General features: G+C 54.1%; 10 protein-coding genes across 10 annotated transcripts; 4 read left to right on the forward strand and 6 right to left on the reverse strand.

Annotated features, from left to right (window-relative positions):
• The first annotated feature begins 441 nt into the window (after positions 1–441).
• Positions 442–1,989, forward strand: M421DRAFT_421125 (E set domain-containing protein). The gene is made up of 4 exons (XM_033592722.1): positions 442–927; positions 993–1,312; positions 1,363–1,411; positions 1,465–1,989. Exons 1-4 carry the CDS (start codon positions 837–839, stop codon positions 1,596–1,598), a joined length of 594 nt encoding a protein of 197 aa, XP_033448175.1. The 5' UTR covers positions 442–836; the 3' UTR covers positions 1,599–1,989.
• On the reverse strand, positions 1,704–2,938 carry M421DRAFT_164092 (uncharacterized protein). Its single transcript, XM_033587707.1, has one exon. The coding sequence runs from the start codon at positions 2,560–2,562 to the stop codon at positions 1,831–1,833; it is 732 nt and encodes a 243-aa protein (XP_033448176.1). The 5' UTR covers positions 2,563–2,938; the 3' UTR covers positions 1,704–1,830.
• On the forward strand, positions 2,830–6,090 carry M421DRAFT_421126 (ARM repeat-containing protein). The gene is made up of 2 exons (XM_033592723.1): positions 2,830–3,223; positions 3,315–6,090. Exons 1-2 carry the CDS (start codon positions 3,038–3,040, stop codon positions 5,610–5,612), a joined length of 2,484 nt encoding a protein of 827 aa, XP_033448177.1. The 5' UTR covers positions 2,830–3,037; the 3' UTR covers positions 5,613–6,090.
• Positions 6,091–6,483: 393 nt separating this feature from the next.
• M421DRAFT_64059 (uncharacterized protein) lies at positions 6,484–8,593 on the reverse strand (the record flags this gene model as incomplete). The annotated part of the gene is made up of 3 exons (XM_033596112.1): positions 6,484–6,943; positions 6,993–8,327; positions 8,418–8,593. 3 exons carry the CDS (start codon positions 8,591–8,593, stop codon positions 6,484–6,486), a joined length of 1,971 nt encoding a protein of 656 aa, XP_033448178.1.
• A 591-nt stretch (positions 8,594–9,184) lies between these two features.
• Positions 9,185–10,883, forward strand: M421DRAFT_421127 (serine/threonine-protein phosphatase 4 catalytic subunit). Its single transcript, XM_033592724.1, has 3 exons — positions 9,185–9,361; positions 9,416–9,649; positions 9,705–10,883. The coding sequence occupies exons 1-3, from the start codon at positions 9,346–9,348 to the stop codon at positions 10,406–10,408; spliced, it is 954 nt and encodes a 317-aa protein (XP_033448179.1). The 5' UTR covers positions 9,185–9,345; the 3' UTR covers positions 10,409–10,883.
• M421DRAFT_421128 (uridine-cytidine kinase 2) lies at positions 10,354–12,216 on the reverse strand. Its single transcript, XM_033592725.1, has 3 exons — positions 11,952–12,216; positions 11,771–11,898; positions 10,354–11,724 (listed from the first exon to the last, which is right to left on the reverse strand). The coding sequence occupies exons 1-3, from the start codon at positions 12,102–12,104 to the stop codon at positions 10,665–10,667; spliced, it is 1,341 nt and encodes a 446-aa protein (XP_033448180.1). The 5' UTR covers positions 12,105–12,216; the 3' UTR covers positions 10,354–10,664.
• A 257-nt stretch (positions 12,217–12,473) lies between these two features.
• M421DRAFT_92777 (uncharacterized protein) lies at positions 12,474–13,651 on the forward strand (the record flags this gene model as incomplete). Its single annotated transcript, XM_033598059.1, has 4 exons — positions 12,474–12,476; positions 12,531–12,616; positions 12,805–13,000; positions 13,175–13,651. 4 exons carry the CDS (start codon positions 12,474–12,476, stop codon positions 13,649–13,651), a joined length of 762 nt encoding a protein of 253 aa, XP_033448181.1.
• Positions 13,652–15,159: 1,508 nt separating this feature from the next.
• M421DRAFT_63726 (GroES-like protein) lies at positions 15,160–16,322 on the reverse strand (the record flags this gene model as incomplete). The annotated part of the gene is made up of 3 exons (XM_033596080.1): positions 15,160–15,329; positions 15,382–16,096; positions 16,149–16,322. 3 exons carry the CDS (start codon positions 16,320–16,322, stop codon positions 15,160–15,162), a joined length of 1,059 nt encoding a protein of 352 aa, XP_033448182.1.
• A 3,232-nt stretch (positions 16,323–19,554) lies between these two features.
• Positions 19,555–20,172, reverse strand: M421DRAFT_92779 (uncharacterized protein; the record flags this gene model as incomplete). The annotated part of the gene is made up of 1 exon (XM_033598060.1): positions 19,555–20,172. The coding sequence occupies one exon, from the start codon at positions 20,170–20,172 to the stop codon at positions 19,555–19,557; it is 618 nt and encodes a 205-aa protein (XP_033448183.1).
• Positions 20,173–20,489: 317 nt separating this feature from the next.
• Positions 20,490–23,094, reverse strand: M421DRAFT_164450 (Sec1-like protein). The gene is made up of 2 exons (XM_033587708.1): positions 22,503–23,094; positions 20,490–22,454 (listed from the first exon to the last, which is right to left on the reverse strand). Exons 1-2 carry the CDS (start codon positions 22,989–22,991, stop codon positions 20,808–20,810), a joined length of 2,136 nt encoding a protein of 711 aa, XP_033448184.1. The 5' UTR covers positions 22,992–23,094; the 3' UTR covers positions 20,490–20,807.
• Between the last annotated feature and the right edge of the window lie 107 nt (positions 23,095–23,201).

Raw genomic sequence — 23,201 nt, forward strand, 5'->3', positions numbered from 1 at the left:
CTGCATCGCACGCAAACGAGCTTGCCCTGTCTCTAGCTGTTCTCTACAAGGATGAGAGCGCATTGCAGCGGAATCCTGCCGAAATCTCTGGTCCCAGAGGAGCTGGCGCAGAGGTTTGCCAGTCAGGTTCACGCACTTCGGTCTTTTTGGAACTCTCACAGAAGCTCTCGGACCACAAGCTACCAATGTCAATAGAGCGCACTGACGTGTACACACTAAGCTTCATAGACCACAACACCGGCAATTCTCTGCTTGCTTCCGAGAAATGTAGCAGATTCTGAAACTGAAAGCGAACTCTTGGCCATGAGCGATTTGCAGTGTGGAGATCTGGGACAAAGAGCCCACCGGCTTTAGGGCAACTGCAAATGACGCTAGCCATTGTTCGATATTCTGCAGCGGTGGGCGTTGCACCACACTTGTACAACTCGAAGCTGCAAGGAGCTCTGCTTTGGTACTGTTGCAGGGTTTGTGCTGTTAGCAACAGAACACGCGGGGTCCCGGCCCAGTCTTGACATGTCCCTGCGATACTGCGCACGCGCAAGTCTGCAATGCAGACAGGCAAATTGTTATCTTCATGACTGTTGAGCTCTGCTCGAGCAACACGCCCACCGGAGAGGCACCAGAGCTGAAACGACAAAAGCACCGCCTCGTAATCCAGGGGCAAGAGCCAATGGGCCCTGGCGGGCACGAGGCGGTGAAGTCGAGCTGCAGTGCCCCACCACGTCGAGGCCTCGCTCGAGCAGCAGCTGCCAACGACACATTTGACTGCCTCCAGCGCTCTCCAGAAACACACTGTTATCCACACACTGTTATCCACACATCGTTAACCAGCAATCATGGCCGACAAGCACGACGATCTCCACGCAGAGCAGACCGAGGGCTTCAAGGTGGGTGAGAAGAAGACGCTCGATGAGTACCAGAATTTGGGTGAGTAATTGCATATTGGGCCCTCGAGACCCCAGAGCACAGTAATTGCTGACTCTGCGCAACAGACAAGGACGATGAGGCTCTGAACAAGTGGAAGGCTTCCCTCGGTCTCGGCCAGGGCAAGGACATCTCAGACCCCAGCGACCCCCGCAAATGCATCATCTACTCGCTCGGACTCGAGGTTGACGGCCGTCCCGACATCATTATCGACCTCAAGTCGCCCGGTGCCCTCGAAGCTCTCGAGAAGAAGCCGTTCACCATCAAGGAGGGCGCCACGTTCCGCATGAAGGCACAGTTCAAGGTCCAGCACGAGATTCTGGCTGGTCTGAAGTACCTGCAGAAAGTCACACGCATGGGTGTCAGCAACAAGATGCAGGAGATGATGGTACGGAACAAGCTTGTGGAGCAACAGGCAGAAGCTGACCGTCTCAATAGGGCTCATACGGACCCAGCACCGAAGAGAAGCCGTTCTACGAAAAGAAGTGTAAGTGCAGCCGATGTGTCACATATCCGCGTGCCGACTGACACACGTCACAGTCGAACCCGAGACCGCTCCCTCTGGCATGCTCGGCCGTGGCCACTACACTGCCGTCTCCAAGTTCGTCGACGACGACAACCAGACCCATCTGCAGTTCACCTGGTCCTTTGACATCAAGAAGGACTGGGCATAAGCGGACAACGGACGCGATATCTGATTCAAAGTGGCGGGCCACTCAGCTGGTATTGGATCTGGATCAAGCGGCGGATGCGGATATCGAGGGTACCTACCTCTACAGGACGACCCCATGGCTGACGATGTCGACGATCCCCAGACTGATTTCTCGAGTTGGACATTACGACTCATAGCATAGCGAAACCAAGACATTTACATATCTGGACTTGCATTGTCTTTTCTGTTTGACTTCAGCCGAGCCCTCCGTTCGCGTGGTGGTCGCCGAGATTATGGAATTTGAACCACCTTGCTGCGATTCGTTTTGCTTTGACTGTACAGCCAGCCCATGCGCGCTCGCCAGCGCCCGAGCCAAATCTCCGTGCAGAGATGTTGAGGATGGAGACGTCTTGGTCCCATGGATCTTGCTCTGCAGCAGGCACAAGCACCTCTTCCTCTCCATCAGCCATGGCCATGTCGTCCTTAGAGGTTGCCTCAGACGTCCTGCGTCTGCCTTCACACTCGACAAGATGCAGCATTGCTCCCGTTCGCAGCGCCGTGTCCACTGCAGTCGCGAGTGTCCTCGAGAGACCTTGGGCCGAGAAAGACGATGTTGGCTTATGTAGAGCTAGCAAGTTCACCAGCACCAGTCTCTCCTTGGCCTCACCCTCATCCACGTGCACATAGCCTGGCCGATCGTATGCCGTCAGGTAAGCCAGCAGCGCCTGAACGGACGCGCAGAATGCCAGCTTGACATGTCTTGTAGTTGAAAGATTATGGAGAGTTGGGGCGAGCAGTTGCTTCAGATTGCTGCTCTGACTCGTCTCCTGCTGTTCCTTGAGTGCATGCGCGAGTTCCCCCAGGAGCGTCTGTCGATCTGAGCACACAATGAGGGTGGTGGGAGAGGACGCAGATTGCGTCGACAGAATGTAGTCGAGCAGTGCAGGCAGCGTCAGGGGATAGAGAACGGTGGGCTCAAGGGCCATGTCGTAAAGTGATCAGCTTTCCTGCATGCAGCCGACCGGCTCATGGGGAAGAGCGGTGGTGGCTTGCAGTCGGAGGTCAGCACGATGACGGTCGAATAGGATGCGTCTCCGCCCCCGCGGTCGACCGCGAGCAACATTGCATCACACGCTTCACGCAGGCCTGGCACACCACCTCACAGATCTGCCCGCCACGGCGTTCCCTTGCCCGACTCCGCATAATCCCCGCCCGTTCTGGAAGCTGAGGCACGTATCCTATCGCTGGGGCCTGTCAAACGGCAGAACCAAGTGCTCTCGGGGCGCCGCCGGCCGCCATGGAGTCGATCAGTCGCATCTCGAGCTTGCTGGAGACTGGTATGTGCGGGCCCGCTACTCTCCTCTGTGCTTGTGCTCTGTCCCCAGCCTTGCAAATTTGCGCTGCGTGTGACAGCGTACGCGCACGACTGTCTGGGCTCTCCTCCCCCAGCGCGCTGCTGCCATGCACCCGTCGAACTTCGCTCACTGGTCCCTCTCCACAGCCCGCGACCTCACCCTCGAAGCCGCCCGCGATGCCAGCAATGCCCGCAAAGCCCCGACCCGCCCGCTGCCCTCGGCCCAGCTCAAGAAGCTGCTCGACAGCCGCTCTGAGCGCGATGTGCTCGAGGGCCTGCGGAGAGTCGTCACTGTACGCTTACCCCGCCACGGCGCATGGCGCATGGCTGCCATGAAGCACGCCGGAGCTGGGACCGTCCTTGTTTGCTGACCATGGCACCCAGATGTCCTACCGCCAGCCGCCCTCGCAGACACTGCCGTTCTTCTCACACGTGATCAAGAACGTCGCCTCGCCGTCGCTCGCCGTCAAGAAGCTCGTCTACACATACCTCCTCCAGCATGCCGAGCACGAGCCCGACACGGCCCTGCTCTCCATCAACACGATCCAGAAGTCGCTCACCGACCAGAACCCCCAGCTGCGTGCCCTCGCCCTGCGCGTCATGTCCGGCATACGCGTGCCCGTCATCAGCCAGATCGTCAGCCTGGGCATCAAGCGCGGAGCTGGCGACATGTCGCCCTACGTGCGGAGAGCCGCAGCCCTGGCCATCCCGAAGTGCTACAGACTGGACCCGAACACGGAGCCGCAGCTTCTCGAATATCTCTCGACGTTGCTGGGCGACAAGCAGTACTTCGTCGCCGGCGCCGCCGTTGCTGCTTTCCTAGAAATATGTCCAGACCGCCTGGACCTGATACATCCGCACTACCGCTCGCTGGTGCACAAGCTGGCCGACATGGACGAGTGGGGGCAGCTGGCCACGCTGCAGCTTACCATGGTGTATTCGCGCAAGTGCTTCCCCAGGCGGACAAGGAAGGTCAAGAAGCCCACCTCGAAGCCGAGCACAAACACCAAGCCCGCGAAATCCACGAGAGGATTCTATGACAGCGAAAGCGAGGGAGAGGAGGAGGAAGAAGACGAGCAGGATTTTGAGGAAGTTGCCGTCCTGGATCCTGACCTCGAGCTTCTACTGAAGAATTGTCTGTCTCTGCTGCAATCGCGGAATGCAGCAGTGGTGATAGCGGTGGCCAGAGCATATCTGTACCTGGGCACTCCTGACTACGTTTCTCTGGCCATTGGACCGCTAGTGTCTCTTCTGCGATCTGCTGGTGACATTCAGCACATTGCACTTTACAACGTTGTGCAAGTGTGCCTGTCACATCCCGAGTCGTTCGTCAAGTACTACACGCATTTCCTGGTCCGTTCGACAGATGCCCCGCACATCTGGCGCCTCAAGCTGGAGTTACTAACACTCATTTTTCCTCACGCCCAACCCAGGCTACAAAGTCTGATCCTGGCCGAGCTGAGCCACTTCTCACACTCTGGCAGCCTGGATCCTGCGCTGGTCAAAGAGTCCGTCCGCGCAATCGGTAGATGCTCACAGAGCCCCGCCACAAGTCCACAGACATCAGCGCGGTGCTTGAGACTGCTCCTCAAGCACATTGGCTCTGCAGACCCCCATCTCGTAGCCGAATCCCTCGAAGTGATCCGCCACCTCATCCAGCGCAACCCAGACGCACACCGAACCACCGTCGTCCGACTGGCCAAGCACCTCGACGCAGCAACCAGTCCGCAGGCACGCGCAAGCATAATCTGGCTCGTCGGCGAGTTCGCCGGTCTGGATCCAGAAAACAACATTGCCGCAGACGTGCTGCGCATTCTGGCGAAGGGCTTCGCTGACGAAGCCGAGCCCGCGAAACTGCAAATCATGCTGCTCGCTGCGAAGGTCTACATCCACCATCTCCACGCCAACCCGCCGCCGTCTCCCACGAAACCAGCCGACGCGCCAGAGCAGAGCACCACCCTCCTCGACATGCCCGACGAAGAAGGCGGCTTCCGCGACTCGGCGCTCGAGCAGCCCCCGCCGCTCGAACCCGAGCAGAAGCAAGAAATCCACCAGATCGAAGCGCTATACAACTACATACTCGCTCTGACCCGGTACGACACATCCTACGACCTACGCGACCGAGCGCGTGTTTACAAATCGCTCCTCTCGTCCCCGAGCAGCACGCAGCTCGCCTCTCTCCTCCTGCTAGCCCCCAAACCCGTCCCGCACATTCCCTCGCCCTCGGAGACGCGAAAGGCGTACGTTCTCGGGAGCGCCTCGCTGGTCATCGGCGACCAAGGCGGCGTCGGCGGATTGCGAGGGTACGAAGATCTGCCGCCGTGGGTCAAGGACGGGAAAGAGCCTGATGCGGCGCTGCGAGACGAGGTCAAGGAGAGCGCGTATGTGAGTGCGTACGAGGTCGCGAAGAACATGAGCGCGAGCGAGCGGCTGGATGCGGCAGCGCAGGTGGACAGCGAGAGGGCGCGGATGCCGGAGACGATTGCGAGTTACCGGGCGAATGGGGTGGATGCTGCGAAGGCGCCGCAGAAAGAGAAGACGCTTGATGATTGGTTGGCCGAGGATAGCGGAAGCGAGGAGACGGACGACGAGGAAGACGACGAGGACGATGAAAGCGAAGAAGAGAGCGAGTATGAGACGGAAAGCGAGAGTGGGAACGAGAATGACCGGCTCGTTAAGTGAATCCCAATAAGGCCAGTTGGCGTACAACGCCATCAGAATACATAAGCTACCACTATCGTCTATTCGCATAGCAGACGGAGACTCAGTCACAGGCACGCGACTTCCATCATGCCGAGCGCAGAGGCGGAGCTCGCCCATCGTGTCTTGCCCGGGCCATCGTGGCCATGGTCATCAATCGTGCCATAACATGATATACGAGTCACGAAAGGTCGCTGAGCCATGTGCGGCGATGCCGCAGAGCAATAGAACGTGATGCAGCGAGACACCTGTCCAATGCATCTGCCATGATAATCTGAGTGCTGACCTTTCAAAACTCTGTAATTTACGACTTCAAAACCTGTGTCACATTATAAGACATGTAACGAAGTGAACAAATGCAAGACTGGTACGTGAAAGTGACAGATTGACAATTGACCGGCGCGTAACTGGCGCAGAGAGATTAATAGTAGATACTTGTGAAAAGAGGTAAGAAATAGAATACAACAGTAGTCGTGAAAGGGCATTGAAAACATTGAAGATAGGCGACCTCTTGACTGGCCGGATGGTCGTGAAAATGTGAAAAACGTCCAACCAATATCCGGTGTCGATTGAAAAACGCCGCGCCATGCCTCATGGATGGAAACAAATGTACAAAGGTAGACTAGAACGACAAGAAGGACGGCTTGCAATGTAAGCTACGTCAAGCTTTGCGGTACTTCCAGGTCCCGTGGCGGGACGCTAGTAAGCTCTTAAAGGGCTCAAGATGTGATCTGGGAGGAAACATGAATGTGCTGGAGTGGGAGAAAACCGGCGACGGACCTAACGACGGCTGACACTTGTTAGTAACATCCACGGAAGACAACGCAGACTCTCGTCAAAGCTCAGAATGGTCTTACCCGTATGCGGCATCAACCTGCGAACGTCGCTTGCGCTTCGTGTGATCATCATGCTGTCGCAGTCGCTCGTCGTCGGCATCTGTATCACCATAGCTCCTCTTTCTCGATACGGAGCTATCGCTTCTTTCGAATTTCGCACCTGGTGTGGCAGCAAGCTCGCTAGCCTCAGCAGGCTTCTCAGGCCCAAAGTCGGACCCAGCAGCTGTGCCGTCACTAGCTTCAGATCGTGCTGGACTGCCTCGGCCGCCATTGAAACCGTTGGGGTGATATTGCTGATGGCGGCTACAGGGATTCCAGGGGTCATATCGATCGCGTTCTGGAGGAGGAGGCGGAGGTCGCCCAATGTTCGACGACATCGAGCCGTAAGGTCGTTGCGGTCCAGCAGGAGGGTTTATGGCACGTGGACCACCCAACGACTGTGACCTCTGTGACTCTGCTGGGGGTCGAGACATTGCACTGCATGGTGTTAGCCCAAAAAGATCAACGGAGACTGGACTTAACTCACGGGGGCGGTGGAGAGATCCTCGGTTTCTCAGGCAGCGATGGAATTGCTTTGACGTCTTGTGTTGGCACGGGGATTGTCATCGGCTCTTCAGACACAGGCTTGGGCTGACCGGTGACTCCTAGCGCAGCAAGAATGTCCTCCTGGGTCTGTGGCATGGCGGGTTCTGCTACGCTGACATGACCTGCAGGTCTTGCTTCAGCTTTATCGCCGCCTCCTGACAATGCTTGTTCGAGATTGTCCATAATATTCCAGTCAGCTTCACGCATCTCGGCATCTTCGTGTCTCGCAGCCTCGTCAACAAACTCATCTGGTCGATCGCGCTGGGCAATGCAGTCTTCCACGGGCATCAAGTTCTGTTGCATCTCTTCGTCAGTGAAGATGACGAAGGCGGGATCATCCTTGATGTAGTCCCACTCGTCAGTCTGTCTGACGTTCAGGAAGGCCTCGTGAGAGTTTTCTGCTGTGAAATAGATCGACACTGACTCGCCGTTGCCAAATTTCTCAGGAACGGGCTTAAGAGACTGCTCTTCTGCTTCCTCAAAGGTTGCGGGCAACGCTCGAGTCATTTGTTTGGCGGGGTGCCATATGATGACTCCCAGGCTGAGGTTTGGATCTACAGGCTCGTTGCTCTTAGGCCAGATGGCGCCGTCGAAGTCAAAGTCCCAGTCGTCCCATGCCAAGTATAGCTCTTGCTTTTTGCTTGTCGCACTATCATGCGAGGTGCTGGCGGATGAGTGCGACAAGACTGTTGGAGCGGAGACCGGCTGAGCAGTGGCTTGGGTTGGAGTTGCGTTGGGGTCCAGCATTGGGTGGTCATTGATAGCTGGACCGCTGTACGAATTGTATTGACTCTGTAGCGGATAAGTAGTCTGGGCTTGTGCATGTGCTGCTGGCCACCCCGGAGCTTGACTGTATCCTTGCTGGCTTGGACCTGTTGCAGCGGTAAGTGCAGGGCGCTGTTGATATGACGTCTGTGGAGCTCCGTAGTTTTGGCCATTAGGGTACACAGGTGCCTGAGGTGGACCTTGGCTCGCCTGGTATGCTTGCTGAGACCATTGGTAGTTCTGTCCTTGGGGATACGATGATGGATAGCTTGATTTGGCAGCGCTAAAGCTCTGTGGCGTAAACCCTTGCTGAGGGGCTGCTCCTATATATCCTTGACTCGGATAGGTGGGTTGCACTGGAGGGACCTGTGGGAAGCCGGGCTGCGTTGGTTGATGATACTGTGCAGGGTGCTGATGCGTATTGAAAGAACCTTGAGGCTGCGCCGGCCCACGATACCCGGGAGGAGGTGGGTAACGTGTTATTATCGGATTGCCTTTCTTCTTAGGTGGCCTGGCACTCCATCAACACATGTCAATTGGTGCACCAGCGCGCGTTGGTGAAAGTGCTTGCACTAATGAAGAGAGATAAATATTCGCTTACCTGTTGTCCTGTGTTCGTTGCTGCGGTCCTGGGTACGATGGTCCAGTTTGATACTGGCCATAAGATGATTGTTGTCCATACTGGTATGGTGGGTGCTGACCATAGCTAGGTTGACCGTTGGCATATGGTGGCGCTTGGTATGGTGCAGCACCAGCTACAGGCCCGTTCCAAGACATTCTTCCGCCGGCAGAGCACGTGATCCGACAGCCAGGACTGAATGATGGCAGTACTCTATAGCGCCCGAGGAGCGTTTATGTTGGGCTGGCCGTTGTCGAACTGGATGTTGTTGTGGTCCTTGCTAGGAAAGAACTGCTGAAGGGTGAGGTGCGCGTTCCTCGAATTTGGTCGAGCGCACGTGCCAATAGGACAGGAAAGCACGACCACCCATGGACTGATACCTTCCACTTGCGCGGAGAGACGAATTGGCAGACCAGATGGATAATCGCAGACTATGACTTTGACTTGATTGAAAACGAACTTGAGATAGATTGCTGGTGTAGGAAGCCCTGCTGATGTGAAGATGAACATCAGCTAACAAAACCCTCAGCAAATGGCGGTGACAGATTGAGACGACCGAACGGGAAAACAACGCAAGACTGGCCAATCGAATGATATAGGAATAATTGTTGTACAGGAGCACCATGCTCGACTGACAACGAGCCCTTAGGAAGAAGGGGTTGCTGTCGCAACTTGATATAGATTTCTTAGTCAGCCAAGCTCGAGCCCCAAAGGCGGGATGGTGACGGAGCGGCAGCCAGGAAGCGACAGCACAATGTTCGCCTTTGCGCCATCTCCAGTTTCTCACGCCCCGATGCGTCTCCGAGGATGATTGTACGGTATCGACACCTGCTAGCGACCACCTTAGCCACGATACCCTGAACCTGTCGTCTATGCCGCCCCTCGCTGCGCCGACTTCACAGAAACTACCATGCCTGGTCTACCCTGTACGTCGCGCACTAGTGCGAATGTGCAGACGTTCGGCCGCTGACCGTACATAGCTACCGTAGACCTCGACGAGTGCATATCGCGGCTGTCGAAGAAAGAGCTGCTCGCCGAGTCCGTGATCGAGGCAATATGCGCCAAAACGAAGGAGCTCCTTATGAAGGAGAGCAACGTCGTGCACATAAGAGCGCCGGTGACCGTTGTCGGTGACATCCATGGCCAGTTCTTCGACATGATGGAGATTTTCAAGATCGGAGGTCCATGTCCAGACACGAATTACCTCTTCTTGGGTACGTTACGAGCTTAGAGGAGTGACACGCGACCAGCCTGGCTGACAGATCCCAGGGGACTACGTTGACCGCGGTCTTTTCTCAGTCGAAACGATATCACTGCTAGTGTGCTTGAAGCTGCGCTACCCACATCGAGTCCACCTCATCCGTGGCAATCACGAGTCCCGCGGCGTTACCCAATCGTACGGCTTCTACACCGAGTGCTCTCGAAAGTACGGCAACGCGAACGTGTGGCATTATTTCACCGACATGTTCGACTTCCTGACACTGTCAGTTGTTATCAACGACCAGATCTTCTGCGTACACGGCGGTCTATCGCCTTCCATACATTCTATCGATCAGATCAAGATCATTGATCGCTTCCGCGAGATCCCACATGAAGGGCCAATGGCGGATCTGGTATGGAGCGACCCAGATCCCGAGCGAGATGAGTTCTCGCTCAGTCCCCGAGGAGCTGGATATACATTCGGCGCACAAGTAGTGAAGAAGTTCCTGGAGGTCAACGCTATGTCGCATATTCTACGAGCGCATCAGCTATGCCAGGAAGGCTTCCAGGTGCTGTTCGACGACAGACTGAGTACTGTATGGAGTGCGCCCAATTACTGCTACCGTTGCGGAAATATGGCAAGCGTACTGGAGGTTAGCGACACCGGCGAACGTTTCTTCAACGTCTTCGACGCAAGTCCGGACAATGATCTGCACAGAGCTGAGCAGCAACAACAGCAGGGCAAGGATGTGACAACAGAGTACTTCTTATGATACCCACTGCACGTACTTGTGCGACATGGCATTGGGGCTAGAGTTGCATGCGGCGTACGGTATTGTCTGCCTAATCATCAGCAGGGCGTTTGAGCAATTTAAGACCTGAGTTGGCAGGCATTGCATAGACCCTTGTAGTTTAGAAGAAATTGCATTGAAAAAAGAGAGAATTCCTAATGCGACTCTAGGGAGCGCGTGCGATGCATGTAAATGCAACCATGGGTCCATTCTCGGCCTTTCTAGCAATGCATTTCTCTCAACATCCCAGATACTTTGTTTCAACCCAGCGGTTCTCCATGTCATCTCCAATCCTCGCTACCACTATCTTGATCTCCGGGAAGACACTCAGCACACGATTCATACCAACGCGACCAGCTGCATATGTGACGAATGCTATCCTCTCTTCTGGGACACCATGATCCACCAAGACTTGGACTGCCATCAAGGCCGCAGCACCGGAGGAGAATTGCGGATCAAGAACCAGTACCAGGCTGTGCTGTGCGATGTTTGGAGGAAGTGCCCGGTAGTGTAGTTCAGGCTCTCCTGTGCGGTAGTTCGTCTGGATCAAAACTCGTCCTGTAACACAGTCTGGTATTGTGCGCCGCAGACCGGTTTCGAATGCACTACCACCACGAAGGACAACCACTGCACTGACCTCACCTTCTTTCTTGAGGCCCATGTAAAGGTTGTCCTGTGGCGTGAGGACCTGTCTCGGTGTGAAAGGCATGAAGTCTACCGCTGTCTCAATAAGCAGTGCAACCATCCGGTCAAAGTAGAACACGAAGTCCTCCTTGGAAGTGCTTCGATTCATGAGCATAGTATGCATGCCCCTCACTTGATTGGTCTGCTCCAGAACCTTTGCATTGACGTGCAAAGGTCTATCCTCAGCAATTTGCCCAAGACGGCGGAGCTCCATCTGATGCTGTGCTGACTTATCCTTGAGTGTTTTTCGCACTTGATCAGCAACCATAGAAATGGCGACCTTGTTCTCGATACCTCGAGGAACGATGAGATCAGCGATCTCACGCTGCGGTGCGACATATTTGTAGAAATTGGGCTTGACAAAGCCAAACCACTGCTTGATGCAGCCTTCGATGTCACGACCACGCTCTTTGACGTCTCGGACCAAGCGTCGTGACAGACAGAGGTCAGAGTCTGCTTCGGCAAATATCTTAAGATCGAGCATATCCAAGACTCGCTGATCATGCAGAGCAAAGATGCCCTCTAAAATCACAACATGAGGTGAGTAGACTGTGGTAGTTTGCTCAAGTCTTGAGTGCTTCGCGAAAGAGTATACAGGCACTTCGGCAACTTTGCTGGTCCATAATTAGCTAAAATCTACAGACATGGAAATGATCATACCCAGCCTTGATATCTCTTAGCCGTTCGACCAGGATATCAAAGTCAATAGCTTCCGGCGAATCGAAGTCGTACTCGTTCCTGAAAGCCATAGCTGATTGCTCGGGGGTCAACGGTTTGTAGAACGAATCCTAGCATTCTTAGTATTTGCGCACGTGACTAATTTGAAACGCCTGTGACGCACCATCGAGAGAATCACCACCCAAGGTAGGTTCATAGAAGCCACAATAGCCATCGCCAGAGATGTCTTACCAGACCCTGAGCTACCAGCTACACCGATAATGTTGGCGTTGCCCCATGGCGGCTGGTAATGTGTTCGGCGGCCTTGCGTAGACATGGTGATGGGTGTGGTTATCGATGTCCAAGTATAGTATGCAATCACCTCATGTTGTGCGAGGTGTATAATAACGAAAGACTAAAGATATGTAAGGACTATGTAGTGATACTGCAAAGACGGATTTTGAGCACACTGCTCGGTCCCGCCCGCTGACTGGGTGCCCGCAGCGCTAGAGAGCCGCACGAGCCATATCGCCAAGCTGCGCTAGGAAGCGAGCTTGAGTTTCTCTTCATGAACCTCGACTCTTCAACCCTTCTTGCACAAACAGCCCGCAGAGTTTGCGCGTGCCCACGACACTCGACCCCGGTCGAGCAGCTTCACACTTTTCCTGATGGACGTCGGATGAGGTTGAAGAGCCTCTGCTTCACCATGGTTCGTGTACTCAAGCCCTGAAAGCTGCGCCCCGCATACTGACCTCCCTCGCAGAGCTCATCCACCGTTTCCGTTTCGGCTGCAACGCCAACACAACATCCTTTCCAAAGGAAGATTGATGATGTCAAACCCTCTAAGACGTAAGTTCTCAGTCTCCTCCACCCTTCCCTCTCATATGATGCGATCAAAAACTAGTTGGGAATCTCTCCGAAAATTCCGTGTAGAGCACAACATAACTTGTGGACTGATCTCGAGCAACGTATGTTGCTCTGCCACATCGTCCTCGTTACCATACCTGCGAAGAAGCATTAGCTAAATGGACTCTCAGTGACATAAACTTTGTCGTCATGGACTATCTGGTCAGCGAAGGTTACCCCCGAGCTGCAGAGAAGTTCGCCAAAGAAGCGAACATCCACCTTCCTCTCGAAGAGGAGTCCATCCAGTCTCGCGTAGAAATACGGCAGGCTATTCACGCTGGCGACATTGATACTGCCGTCACCAAGATCAACGATCTGAACCCCCAGGTAAGCTAGATCATCGCATCTCGTCACACCTCTTGCAGGATTATATTCAGTTTCATGCACCACGCATAATTTTCCTTGATGATAATCAAACCTTCAGTCCTCAGTATGATTGCAAACAAACACTTCGTTTGGTTACTACATAGCTTTGTCGAGCTTTGCTAACCGATGAATCAGATCCTTGACACAGACGCTGCACTTCACTTTGCACTACTCCGTCTGCAGCTTATCGAGCTTATCCGGTCGTGCACGTCATCAGCAACGTCCGATGTTACCCCCGCGTTGAGCTTTGCTTCATCGCAACTCGCTCCTCGCGCGGCTACCAACCCGGACTTCTTGAAGGACCTTGAGCTCACCATGACGTTACTCATCTTCCTCCCGGTAACCGGGAAGCTGCAGAAGGAGCTCGCTGAGCTACTCGAACCATCACTTCGTCGCGACGTTGCCAGCAGGGTCAACGAAGCGATTCTCATGAGCATGGGAGCTCGCGGAGAGGCGCGCCTGAGGAGCCTGGTGCGCCTGCGCCAGTGGGCTGAAGCAAAGGCCAGAGAGGCCAACAAGGACATCCCACCTATCATGCCACTTGGCCTGCAAGACGCTGAAGATAGACCCATGAGTCACAACGGCGAGGGTGCAGATGTTATGGTTCAATAGCGCGTCTCTAGAAATGGTACTCGCTTTTGATCACCACGACATGCTCCAATCCATGAGTGGTCTTCAAAGAAGGATCTTGACTTGATACTACGATACAATAATGATCATGACTATGAAGCGGCAGATGCTGCTACCTCTACTGGTATCATCCTCTCGCTCTCTTTACAGTGACCTAGACATCTCGGTTTGCTGAAATTTCGGTGTTTCCCCGCAGCCTGTGTTTTCTCGACTGCTATGGCCGCCTTCCATCTTACGTACGCTTCGCCTGCATAGCCATCGATACGATATGACCAACATACCATGTCGTGCAGATAGCCACTGCCACAGCATAGAGTAGGCCTTCGAACATGTAGATCGGCCACTCGTGTCCTAGCAGACATCCTTCCTCTATATTACAATTGGCCGAGTTCTCAACGACAGCGAGATTACACACACCACCATAGCATAACCGGCCACTCGACAGACATTGCGAATCGTGATCAGCCCAGCGACAGCATAGAGCATAATCAAGTACCTCTGCCAGCTGAACGCCGTCACGGCGCCTTTTAACCTATCGACTTTTCTGTCCTTTATGAGAAAATTGTAGTCACTTCCACGAATATCCAAACACGAAGAGCTGGATAGACAGCCCGGTAAGCTCGACGATCTTCTCCAAATCTCTCGTTGCTTTCGGCGCATCTGTCTTTGCCAGCATCGCTGCACCAGCCGCCTGTGTTAAGAAGCACGGTGTCTCACCGCTCAGAAAGATCTTCTCTGTGTGTCCTGTTGCAGGCACGATGCGCCTGAGGAACATATAGACCAAGATGGGGAGGAGGATGGGTGCGAGCAGGATGAGAAGTGTTTGGGCGATGTATGGGTTTAGCTCAGTGGAGTACGAGTGCCCGTATACGCTGGCTAGGTAGCGTAGGATCTCAACTAGATAGTATGAGTTTGCGTAGGGAGTGGGTGAGACGTTGAAGGCTTACAGATCAGCTCAATGAAAAAGGGGATACCGAGCCATGTTTGGTCTTGAAGAGCTTGAACATGTGGAGCGCTGCTAGAATCTCAAACACTATCACGCTGAGGATGGATGTCACTTTGGAGGGCTTGTAGGGATATAGGAGGATATCATTGCTTGCCATGGTGTCTTCGAAAATACGGTGACAAGCTCGAGTAAACGAAAGAATCGAAGAAGAGTTGCAAGCAAGTAAGATATGAAAAACCAAAGATTACAGTATTGTGGGATTGCGGGAGACTGTTCGACCTAGGATTGTGCCTTACTTCTCAGGCACAGCTTGGGAGGCCATGTGCTTTAGAACTGCTTGAATATCCCGTCTTCTTTTCTCCATTCCTGGTAAGCAATGTCCGAAAGGAATACTTGGCACGAATTTATCACTGCTTGCACTGCGAGAGAATGAAGACATGTTAGAGGTGGAAATTCGAGAATCCATTATTTACACGAAAGCTAGCTATCCCCGGTCTCTCCTATCAGGATTGGCGCCCTTCGCCGCAAAGCTGCTGCAAAAATATTACTTTGAGGTGTCAAGGACGTAACGTCCAGCGATGGCACCAGCGCGCATCTTGTCGTAGACCATCTGGAGCTCGGAGAGACCGACGACCTTGAATGGTGCTTTGATCAAGCCACGAGCGAAGAAGTCGATGGCCTCTGCACTGTCCTTGCGGTTGCCAACGTAGGAACCTAGTGACGGTCGTGAGCAATTGTAAATGACTGGCTGGGATGTGCAACTTACCTTGAATTCTGACCATCTTGATGACAGACTCGAATACGGGAGCCTTGAGGTATGCGCCGGCGGGAAGACCAATGCAGATGACGGTACCGCGAGGTCGAACGTATTCAGCAGCCTGCTGGAAGGGCTTCTCGTTTACAGCGACAAGGATGACAGCGTGGGGACCAAGACCATCGGGTGTAGCCTTCTGTACATCGGCAACGACGTTCTTTGAGGAAGCAAAGTCGACGAATACCTCACCACCGAGCTCCTCAGTGATCATCTTCTTCTTCTCGTCACCAGTGTCGATACCTATGACACGGCAGCCCATAGCCTTAGCGTACTGGCAAGCAAGGGATCCGAGACCACCGCCAGCACCGACGATGGCAACCCACTGGCCGGGCTTGACGCCAGACTCCTTCAGACCCTTGTAGACGGTGATACCGGCGCAAAGAACAGGGGCAATGGCATCAAGAGCGCACTCCTTAGGGATGTGGGCAATGTGGGCAGCCTTTGCAATGCAGTATTGCTGGAAGGTACCATCCACCGTGTAACCAGAGAGGAGGGCCTTTGAGCAGAGGGGCTCGTCAGACTGCTGGCAGAAATCGCAGGCAAGGCAGGTTCCGTTGATCCATTTGACACCAGCGTAGTCACCAATTTCGATATCATTGACGAGGTTGCCCTTGGCAACAACAACACCGGCTCCCTCGTGGCCACCGACGAGAGGTAGCTTAGTGGCCTATACAATTGTCAGATCATGTGATCGAAGATTATAAGAATGTTGAGCTCACCAGGGGCCAGTCACCGTTCACAGCGTGGAGATCAGTGTGGCAGACACCAGAGTACCTGATGTTGACGAGAACTTCATCTGGACCGGGCTCTTGTACAGGAATTCTCTTGTACTCGACAGGACCGCCGGTCTTCTCGATGACCTGCGCCCACTGCTCCTTTGGAATTTCTGGCATGTTGGTCTTGAGGGGGAGTTTTGAGAACTTTGGGTATCAAGAGAAGTGTTGAGAGTAGTAGTGAGTTGATCGATCGAGGGCTGATGATTCATTGACAGGAGTGGGCTGAGGACTTATATACCTGCGATCGAGTATTCAGTGAGCTCAAGACTGTGACCCCACTTGCAGTATACTTTCCCAGGGCCAGGGTTTCGATAGCTCGAGCACTTACTATCTTGGGCAGCAACAGCTCTGGTCAGTGACAAGCTCCTCTTTGCCGGCCATTCCGAGTGTCCCTCTCGGCGAGCCGGAGCGATACCGTGGCTGATAGGGTCGCCATTGGCTTGAAAAGGTCTATCATGAGGCGCAGTGTTCAGCGAGGGGTACATCCTCAAGGACTGGACGACATGTCGGATGATGGTGCGTCGGACGGGAGGCGAGACTCGAACCTGAACGCTGCAGACGCTCATCAGTGGAGTGAACTATCCGTGAAAAGCATGGGCCAACGTGACCTGTCATTAGTGTGTACATCAGAGTTAGGGTCAAAGGCGCGTTTGTTGTGGCGTGAGGGGTGAACAGACAGCAAGTCGAGGCGGGGTGGCTTGACGTCAGGCAGCTGGTATCTCCTGATCTTTTTTGCTCAGCTCAACACATGCCCACGGCCGTGCAATACGACGAAGGAATTAAAGAAAATTTTCTCAGAATCAAGGGATTGATTCAATTGATCATGATCTGCGCGAACAGCAAGTACACGCAACTCACCTCCGTCAGTCCTGCGTCTATTCAGTCCGTACACTTCATGGCTTTAACATGCGCCAGCCTCGCGTTCCCATCCTCCAACCGTATCTGTGTTTACAGCTCATGTGAGTAAGAGAAATCCACTATCGCGTCGGGGACTTGGACGACTACACCTGCCAACCGGGGCGGTCGAACGCGCCCGAAACGTTATCCCAAGCTGTCGTACCAGACTGGCAAGCCACATCTCACAATGCACCTCTCATCATTACTAGTGCGAGAGTCATTGTCCAATAGCGATACTACCTCACCTTGTAGGCAGATCCACATCAGCTTCACTGCATGCGGCTCCCAGGTTACCGTGCGGAGATCCTAAATGCCGATAGGAAATAGGTATCTTGGACCCGCAAGACCGCAACAACAATGGCGGGGTAGCTTCCAGCAAGCAATTGTGCGAAGCTGCTCAAGCAACAGTAGCTACCATACGTCGGAGCAAAGCACCGCTACCGGGCAACGGCGTGCTTCGTATTTCCTCCCAATCTCCAGAACGGACAACAACACAGGTGGTAGCAGACGATCCGGACTCTTGAGCAGGTCGATGAGACTTCAACCCGCAAAGTTTCCCTGGATGCCTGGGTTATGCCGCGCGCCTCGGATCTGCAACTTCAAATCGAAAATCGCCATGGCTAGACGGCCAAGGCATCGTTGTTTGTTTCAAAAAGTGGTCGCGGTGTTATGCCGTGGTTGCGGGTGCGGGGAAGCCTTGGGGCTGACGTCGTGAGACGATGTGGTTTAGCGCGGGCCAGAGGGAAGTCCACAGGTGTTTGTGGCTTCAGGCGTGAACCCTAGGAATAGCACCGAGACCTTGCGTTAGCCGGGGGCTGGTGTCGCTACGTCGAGGGGGGATAAGACAAGGTCAGCGTTGCTGTCTGGGGATGCGTGAACGCGATGGACCAATTTGGGGAGGCGACAGTCCGCAGAAGGGGAAGATGGCCGACCCTTATAGTAGTATAGCTTTAGAGAATCTTGATAGCCGACCTTGTTAATTAGCTTCGTTCTGAGGACCTTGATGGCAAATCGTGTTGCCATCGAGACCTTCATGGTGAACATTCATGGTGGTACCGGTATTTTAATTCGCCGGACTATGCACTCAGTTGGGCAATCCTTTAACAACCCTACAATCGCCGATGTCATCCGAGTACGCGAAAGTTTCTCAACACCACGATCACCTTACAGTGACTCAACCTCAGATTGGCAACCCGGGCTGACGGACGCTAAAGATTGTGCCCCCAGGTCAATTAGCCCGAACTTCTCGCAATCACCTCTGATGATTGTTTAGAACAGCAAATTCCACAAATGTAAACTACGACTTCACACTGTAAAGAGCCTAACTCTCCGCCTCATGCCAAACCAATCAGACCCCCTTACCATTTACCAACATCTCAAAATGCCCACAACTCTGCGCAATGTCCTCTTTGCTTCAAGGACTTTCATCCTTACTTCTTCGCGATGAGCCATTCTTAATTAACATAGATCTCGGAGCAGTCCATGGCCACAAGCCTTTGGTCGATTTGCACGGAGAGTATTTTCTCAGCAATGTTCTGTACTGACCTACGAAGTAAATCTCGACGCTATCTGACGAGCCGACCCATACATGTCTCGTTTTCAAACCAAACCCCATATAGAACGATGATTCCGCGAAGAAAGACCATCATGATTCCTCGCTCTTCCCCTACCCTCCACTTCGACTTGAAAGATCCTGCAAGCTTTTATGGTACTGAGCTTTACATCGAACGTTCGAAGACTCGTGCAAATATGCCCGTCCCTTCCTCTGCGCAGCGTATAACAAGTACGCAGAAACAGTGTGGTATAACACACCGCTAGACCTCATACCCACAAATGGCTGGCATCTGTTCCCAACAGCTCGACGAATCTATCCTCTTGTCTCCAATCCGCGCTCTCCTACTGTCGATATGCCCCCGGGAGACCATTTATGTTTTCACTGCTTCGTGTTGGCTCGTTGCGTCGTCCGGCACATCCCAGACACGTCCAGCCTGGATCTCCACAACGGAAGGTTTTCGCAGAATTGTGTCTCGACTCACAACTTTGGCCCTGATATCTGCCTCATCAGCTCGACGACTTTAACGATGCAGCTCCAACGATGCAGAGCGTTCCTGCGCAATAAAAAGTGCACACAAGTATGTCCATGTCTCGAGAGCATCCGCTGCCGGATTCAAGTGACTCGTATGCGCATTTCGAAACAAATTCTGATTGCTCCGTGTCTGTCTCCGCCCCTGGAATGACTGTGAAACATCTCTTGCTCAATTTCAACATTCTGCCGCTATCTACACGCGTCCGAAACGAACAGCCACACGTCTCCTTATCCGAAGAGCCCTGTCGCAGACACGAAGCCTCTCAAAGTTCCAAAAACGGGGTATAAACATATCCATCCCATCCCATCCCATCCTATCCCATCACAGGACTGTACACACCGCACCGCCAGACCCATCCTGCACCCTCACGGTCCCCCGTAGTACTCCCTCACACTCCTCTCCGGCGCAAAGTACCCGCCAACATCTCTCTCCCTCCACACATCCGCCTGCACCCTTTCCTCCTTCGCCCTGCGCATTCGCTCCTCTGCGACCGCGACATCGTGTCTCTCCCGCTGGACATCCGTTGTCGCCGTCCGCCGGTCCTGCTCCGCGCGTTCCTGAACTACAGAGCTCCAGTCACCACCCACCGCAGCATGGCCGCTGGTGACGTACGGGTTATACCGCATCTGCTCATTCGTATACGGCTGCTGCCTTCCACATGCAGACTGCGAAGCCGTTTGTGCGCTGGCTGGATCGTATGCAGGATACTGCTCAGGTGATAGAGCATGGCCGGTTATTGGGTCTCTGCCTGCGATGCGGCGCGCCTCTTCTAAATATGTTGGTGATACTGGGCGTGATACTGGGCAGGGCGGTATCCTTGTTGACAGATTAAGACCTGTGGGGTGGGACTTGATGGCTTGCGCGGCTGAGTTGGCGACGTGCTGGATGGGCTGTGGGGTAGCTCTGTGGCCGGGGTGGTACTGGTTGATGTAAGGGTTTGAGAGGTCCTTACCTAGGAGGAGCTTCTTGAGGAACGATGGCATCGTCGGTGGTGGTGTGCGCAGAGGATTATCAAGAGGGCCGTGATAAAAGGCCTGATCGACAGCAGATGTAGTGCGACCCTATCTGAATTGTCCGTAGCGTGGCTTCACTCTTCGAGGGATAGAACGAAGGTGCGCACAATGTTGTATTGGAGGCCCCTGATGCTCTGTTGGTCTCTGGTGCGGTACGACGCAGTCCTGAAGTTGCGCACGGAACATCCAAATCTAGCTCTTTTTGCACTGGGGCGCAGTCTGTCGTACGGGCGTGTGTTGAGTCTGAAACTGTGGCCCTGATGTAACTCTAGGGATTTATGACTTTTGCAGATCTGCTGTAAGGCTGCTGCAGCCTTCTGCCTAGCCAGAACAAGGCGATCCCATTATTGAGGCGTCCCACACTAGCGCGCTTTTGTAAGTCTGATCAAGCCTCATGATCAGCGTTGAAGCGAATCCGAAGAGGCTTGAGAGTCGTGCCAGAAGGCTGCTATAGAATGTTCGATATTGCCAGAACCTGCTGTCTATGCTACTCCATGCTCAAATCTGGATGCCTCTTGGGTATCCTATACAACGCCATGCCATGCTGATGCAAAACAAGTAAATCAACATAGAACTAAGCACAATCACTGCAGCGTCAAACGTGCCTAGTGTTTTGACGAGAAGAAGTGGTGCTTCTTCTTCTTCTTGTCCTTCTCTTTATCTTCCTTGTGCACCTTCCCGCTGCTTGGCGCTGGCGCTGAGGTTTGAGCGGGCGGTTTTTGAGCATTAAGGTTCATCTGCCCCATCGCTGCTATCGGCGGCTGCGGCGCGCCCGGTCGAGGCCCGCTGGCTCGCGGTCCTGACGGCAGACCCTGCGGCATTGGCTTTGAGCCCGCTGGTGGAGGTGCTGGTCTTGGCGGCTCTGGCTTCTCGAAGAGATGTTTGGGAGCTGTTGGCTGTGGCCCGTCCAAGGGTAGATGGAGTCTGTCACGACGCTGGCTGAGGTCGCCGACTTGGCGCAGGAACAGCTGTGGCTTCATCATGTGCGAGGTAACGAGGAAGACGTCCCTCGATGTCTTCTCGGAGACTTCATAACAGGCTCGCGACTCCGAGTATGTCGCGCCACCAGCCATGAAAACAATAACACGCTGTCGAGGCTCCACGCTTGTCAGTCGCGATTTTGCCCAAGTGGGCTTTGCGGAGCGGAGAGACGAGGCTTGTGCGCTCTCTTGCATGTTCATATCCTCAGGTGCCGCTTTTGTGAAAGGGAAGATATCCTGTGGTAACGATCCTCGGACGTGGGCTTCGAGCATGTCCTGCATCGCCGGAGTGAACCTCGAGAGGCCATACTCTTCTGCATTTGGGGGTGGTACAGCATTGCGTGGGAACAGAGGCGGTGTGGGGTCGCGCTTCTCCTTCAATTGCCTGCCCACTCGTGCTCCGAGAAGATCAAGGTTGCGAACTACTTCCATGTCTGGTGGTGGTAATTGCGCATGGAAGATGAGCTTCTGTAGATCTGCCGGAAGCACACCGTCGCGGAACAAGACGTAGAGTGCAATTAGTCGCAGTCTATCAGCCGGTGTCACTGCCGGGTCGTCCAACGTTCGCACTACCTGATCGGCCATGTTCTTAGCCTTGCGGTAGTCTTCATCAAGCCCAGTAGACAGGCATTGCTCGACAGACGCTAGATCAGGTAGCTTATGCTGTTGGAAGATATCCATACACTTCTCTGCCATACCCAAGTGTAATGTGTACGACTCTTTCATCTCCTGGAACTGGGGTAGGCCGGCAATCATGTCCTTGATCGCGTTCAGACCGTTCATGCCCGCTGCATTCTGTGCGTCCTGGTTGGTGAAGTTCGGATTGTCCGCAATGAACTTCTGGAAGTCGCTAATGAGCTTGTCCAGGGTGTCTTTCATGTGGCGATGTCGGTTCTCAACCCAGATCTTGTCCTTGTCGCTGATCTCCATTTCCTTCTCCTCGGCTCCTGGATCGTCTTCATTTACTACTGCACGGTATGTAACCTTGTCTGTGTCGTTGATGGGCAACAAATCCATTGCCATGGCCTGATACGTAAATTCGTGCAAGAAAGGAGCGTGCAAATCCATAGATCGGTCTGTGATGTAGAGAGCGCCACGGGGGCGGTTGGATTGCGGGGGGAAGTCCTGGTTGAACTGAGCGTACATGTCAAGCTTGTCCTGAACGAAACGAGCAAGATGCGAACAGAGAACGCTTGCTTCGTGTGTTGGCGCTCGTGGTCGGTAGTATCGAATGATGGGGTACTCGCCCAGCGCAACGCAGACACCAGTGATCTGAAAACATGGTCAGCATCTCAGCCTACATTGCTGACGTGGACGTACCTTTTCGGCCATCTCCTCCATGTGCCGCACGACCTGGTTGTTGCACTCTGGGTGGAACAGGATGGGGAAACTCCAGGGGTCTTTGAAAGTGACGAGGTGGGATTCTTGCGGGTGATAGTCAAGGTGCACCGTCCTAAATGCCCTGATCTGCTCGCGGGCCATCTGCGAACGGTCGATGCGTTCCTTCAGCGGTGGTGGGAGCAGCGTCGTCCAGACAAGGAACATGCCTCGGTATCGCCGCGCCTCGAGCTCAGCCATGACGCAGTCGACGATGTGTGGCTTGGGCGTGAGGATGTAGATGGCGTCCATATCGCGCTGCGTCTCGCGGCGATCCTCGATCTTCTCGATATTCGTGATGTTGGAGTTGAGGATGTCATCTTCCTTGACGACGTTGTCTATGAGCTTCTTCGAGTCTTCGTCGAGGATGAGGATCTTCCACTGCGGCTGTGTCAGTGAACGGCCACGCGTTGGGGGTAGGGGTGCGCACATCGCCGCGGACCATCTGGCGGACGGTGGTGAGAATCACTGCACTACGTGTCAACTTGCGCCTCAGGCAGCATGCACGCAGTATACGAGGACGTACGCTCTCGCTGGATCTCGATCATGGACACCATCTTGGCGGGGTACGGCTACCGGCGCCGGGAGGATGCTGAGGAATGCTGAGGACGGCGAGAGCTGCAGACGCAGTGGAGGCGTCAC

Source organism: Didymella exigua, assembly GCF_010094145.1.
Source record: "Didymella exigua CBS 183.55 unplaced genomic scaffold M421scaffold_15, whole genome shotgun sequence".
NCBI classification, from domain to species: Eukaryota; Fungi; Ascomycota; class Dothideomycetes; order Pleosporales; family Didymellaceae; genus Didymella; species Didymella exigua.